The 4,442-nt window shown below is 45.2% G+C and overlaps 1 protein-coding gene across 1 annotated transcript; it reads left to right on the top strand.

Moving 5' to 3' along the window:
• Positions 1 to 11: 11 nt before the first annotated feature.
• On the top strand, positions 12 to 4,435 carry NIFK (nucleolar protein interacting with the FHA domain of MKI67; the record flags this gene model as incomplete). Its single annotated transcript, XM_010569879.1, has 5 exons — positions 12 to 185; positions 1,059 to 1,167; positions 1,868 to 2,079; positions 2,783 to 2,863; positions 4,120 to 4,435. Coding segments are annotated over 5 exons (753 nt in total), but the record flags the coding sequence as incomplete, so codon positions are not given.
• Positions 4,436 to 4,442: the final 7 nt, after the last annotated feature.

The following is a 4,442-nucleotide window of genomic DNA, read 5'->3' as shown; positions in this document are numbered from 1 at the left end:
GCCCGGCCTGGCCCGGCCTTTCCGTGCCCGCCCTGACGCGGCCGCCTTGTGCCCCGCAGGAGGAGCTGACGCCGGGCGTGGTGTACGTGGGGCACCTCCCGCGGGGGCTCTGCGAGCCGCAGATGTACGAGTACTTCGAGCAGTTCGGGACGGTGAAGCGGCTCCGGCTCTCGAGGAGTAAGAAGGTAAAACCCCGGCCCGGCCCCGGGCGCTCGGTCTCCGCCGCTGGCCGGGAGACAGACCCGGGCGCGTCCGAACGTGCCCGTTTGCTCCCTGCTGCTGCCGCCGGGGCCGTGCCTGAGAGCCGACCGCCTTCGGCCGGGCGGTCCCCGCCTCTGAGGCGTCTTCCTCAGGCGCGGGGTGGATGCGCGGAGCGAGCTCCTCCCTCCGGAGCCGTCGGCGGCTCCGTCTGTCGTTGCCCCCCTGCCTGCTGCTCCGCCGTCGGGGAAAACCTCGTTGCAGTCTCGGGCGTGGGCGGAGGGGGGCACCGTGCTTCTCTCAAGACTTCCAAAGCGACTGTCGGGCAGGCGGACAGCGTGCGAGGCGTTGTCTCTGGACTGGACTGCAAATAGGCAGCCTCAGCGACAGTTAACGTAGCCCCTTTTTTCCCCGTAAGTAGATACACTCACATGAGAAGCGTTGCTAGAAGACACTAATTCAAGGTAGAATGTGAAATGTCACGGAAGAGACTCTGTTTTAGCTTTCTTGTTGCTTTGTGCTCAACAAATTTAACTTCTTCTCATTTCTGGATTGATAATCGCATTATAATGTTGCTGTATAAGCTTTGTAACAACAACAGAACAGCAGCAACGCAGAGCAGCTTTTTTTTTAACAAATAGGTATTGGTGAGTGGTTTGTTTCGTATGCAAATGTATAACTGTGAATAATGCCATACCAATTTAGGGCTAAATCTGGTGCGTTTCATGATTTCACTGAAATTTATGAAATTACTCGTGTTTAGCTGAGAAAGGGCTATGACTTCGGAAGCAAAAATAATTTTAATACGGTTCTTCGATTATTGGAGCATTGTTTCAGATTCTTTCTGTCGCTGCTTGCAGACTGGAGCTAGCAAAGGCTACGGATTTATAGAGTTCGAGTCCGATGACGTGGCTAAGATTGTTGCAGACACAATGAACAACTACCTGTTTTCTGAAAGACTGCTGAAGTGTAAGTATAAGTTGAAGGGTAAGTCCTCTAATGTGCAAAGGGAATTCATAGTTACTTTTGTGGGTTTTTTTGGACTGTTTGGAGAATCTTAGGGTTTTTTTACAAAGTTTCATCCCAGAAGGGTTTTCTGTGAGGCTGAGCTTGTCTTCCTTTTCTTCATGTGTAAAGAACATCCTCAGTAGCCTTTTGGTCGCTACTGCTGTTTTTCGTCTAGGCTGATAATGCTGGTTGTGTGATCGCATAACATGAGGTCTCAGGGAGCAGTGGGGTTTGCTGTGGAAGCAGTTCCTTTAACATGGATATTCTTTGTCATTTGTAACTGTTGCAGCTCCTGTCTGTGTAGTTAGACATAAGGGGCTTTTTCGATTAAAAGATTAATTAAATGAGTGAGTTTCTCAGACATGGTAACACTTGCTTTGTAAAGGATTATGAGCTATATATACATCAACTTTTGAAAAACAAGTTTCTCTGTTTTCTGGGTGAAACTGAAAAAGCATTCTTTTCTTCCATCCATCCATTATCAGTTCTCTTACTAATGAGTATTTGGTTGCTTTGAATCCTCTGTATTCATAAAATACCATAATTTTGCTCTGCTGTAGCAGTGGATAATGTTATAATGAGAACCGAATTGCATTATCTGAGTACATTTGGTGAGAAGAGTAGCTCTGCTATAACTTGATGTCATATGTTTATCATACAGGTCAGTTCATATCTCCTGAAAGGGTCCATGAAAACCTCTTCAAAAACAGTGACAAAATATTTCGGAAGCCTTCTCAGCCAGCGGTCAGGCGGTACAATAGGATACGTTCACTTGTTCAGAAGGCAAAGATGACAAAGCGACTGCTGCGAAAGGAGAAACTTTTACGGAAGAGGCTGGCTGAAAAGGGGTTCGATTATGACTTCCCAGGATTTGTAAGTTTGGCATCGTGTCAATGAGTGTTTTATGCACAACATGTTTCTAAGGTTGTGCTAAATACAAGAAAATCGTGTGTTTTGTGTGGAACTGGTAAAAGAGCTAGAGCACCAGGGAGACTTACCTCCTGGAAGTTAGTGTAGTGCTCTTGCTGGATTGTGCTGTATGTATGTGTAGGTGTACTTTTAGAGAGGTAAATAAGTAACAGCAAAGGGAAGATGTTCCTTTTCTTCTGTTAGTGTAAACAGTTGGATATTCTGTGGTTTTCATGTTTGTCTGCAGATCACAGAAGAGTGACAGGGGCTTTGCCCAAGCCCTGTGGGGGGAGGCTTTGGCAGGGTAGGTATTTGAAGGCAGGTCCCAAGACTAGAGCTTCCATCCGTTGACCCTGCCTATGTTAACCAAGCGTGTTGCTTGTTTGCAGAGAGCTTGGGTGAAGTAGTTGAATTTTGAGCAATACTGTGTAACATGGCATTTTTTAAAAATGCACAGTAGCAGCTTTTTTTACATTGCTTTGGGTGTTTTTATTCAAACCAGGTTACCTCTGTGGCACTGTAAGTCATTCTATTAATTCAAACCTAATTGCTGTAGCAAAGATTTTGTAGTTATGAAGCAAAGAAACCTAATAGACCGTTAAGTGACTGTTTGCATCTTCACACAAGGAAGTTTGTAGTGATCCACCTGATCTGTCTTTCTTCCTAGGCTGCACAGGAGCTTTCCATAAAGAGAAGAAAAGTTAAAACATCCAAGAAGTCAAAACTGAACATTTCTTTGAGCAGCCAGGTAAGACCGAACAGTCCTGGTGGTGCCCAGCACCATGCCCCACCATTCACACTGGGGCAGATGTTTCACGTCTGCAGCTGGTTTATTTATGTTAATTTCAATACCCGGAAGGTATTTGCTCGAGAGATTTTTATGCCAAAAGTAGCGCCTTTGAGACAGATTAACACTCTTGAGCAGGGGAGGGTGGTTGGATCCTCTCAGTTCTTTCTCCTGTGGGAGTATTTAGGAGCAAAGGCTTCTGCTCAGCGTGTTGAAACTAGCAGTGCTTGTCCCGAGGTGCGTCCAGGCAGCGATGTATCTGCTGTCAGCTTTTGCGATGCAGCACTAACTGGAGGCTGGAGAAACACAGGGTGCTGGGGACAGTCACCTAAACACCACCTACACCTGTGCTTTAAGCTGGTACAAAATGATCTTGCTGGCATCCTCCTGTTGCTCTGCGCTATGTTATAATACCAGCCTGCTTTGACAAAAAAGAAGTTGAACTGTTAATACAGTCTAGTGCTAGTGCTATCTCTCTCTATTTACATACTATACTGTCCCTCCTCCCTCGTGGTCTCCTGGGATGGTATTCCAGTATTTTGAAAACTAAAGCCAGCTAAAACTAGTAGTAGGATGAAAGGAAAGCTCAGGCCATCAGGGCTGAGATTTGGGGCACTGACAGTCTGAAAAGTCTGTCAGGTATTAACATTTCTGTTTTGTTTTATCACTGTTGTGAGTTTGGTTTGGTTTGTGGGGTTTTTTTTTAATGTTACTGATTTACTCTTGATAATTGGGACAGGGCTGGTTGTGAGCAAGACAGGATAACTCATACATTCAGTCAATTGAGTTCTGAGAACTCACTGAGATAATGAAGCTGGGATGTTTCAGCTCAGTTTTGGGCCTGAGTGTGGCATTTCTGTATGCCAGTCTCAAATACCCTTTTTTTTTTTTTTTTTAACCTGATTCTTCTCCTCTTGGCTTTCTTAGTGCTTTGAGTCAGGAAATACAAAGTTTAGAAAGAAAATGTGCATAATGATGTGTTAGAAAATGTGATTTAATTTACACTTGCCTTTCACATACACTTTTTTGAAGATGACACTTTTGTCTGAAGAAATACTGTCTACAAAAATAGCTAGTTATAACAAGAAAACAATTTTCCCTAACATGGAAGTTCTGAAGGAGAGCTGGGCTGAGGTGCCTTGTGGTGCCACAGAGGCAGTGACAACTTTTCTCTGGCAGATGCTTTGCAATGAATCATGCTTTTCTGATCTCTTCAGGATCCTACTCCAGTCTGTACTCCAACAGTGCTCGAGCGCCGGAAAGCTTCTCAGGTGGATGATGACGCAGAGGACAATGAAATAACTCTCAGACTGCCCCCTGCCAGTGTTAACAATGCTGTGCAGAGACCAAAGAAACATCCAAGAAAAAGACCGAACCTGAAGAAACAGAAATAGGCTTAAAATTTTGATGGCTGTAGCTGTGTTTTTCCTCAACTCAAAAACTGGCAAGGTGGAGCTTCTAGTGGTTCTGCTGCCCTGGCTCAGTTCGTCTTGACTAGACTGTTTCAGCCTTTCCTAGGCAAGGAATCTATTCACAAATC

Source organism: Haliaeetus leucocephalus, unplaced genomic scaffold, assembly GCF_000737465.1.
Source record: "Haliaeetus leucocephalus isolate CR32 unplaced genomic scaffold, Haliaeetus_leucocephalus-4.0 Scaffold1, whole genome shotgun sequence".
Classification (NCBI taxonomy): Eukaryota; Metazoa; Chordata; class Aves; order Accipitriformes; family Accipitridae; genus Haliaeetus; species Haliaeetus leucocephalus.
Note: the sequence above shows the minus strand (reverse complement) of the source record. Positions and strands in the feature narration are given on the sequence as shown.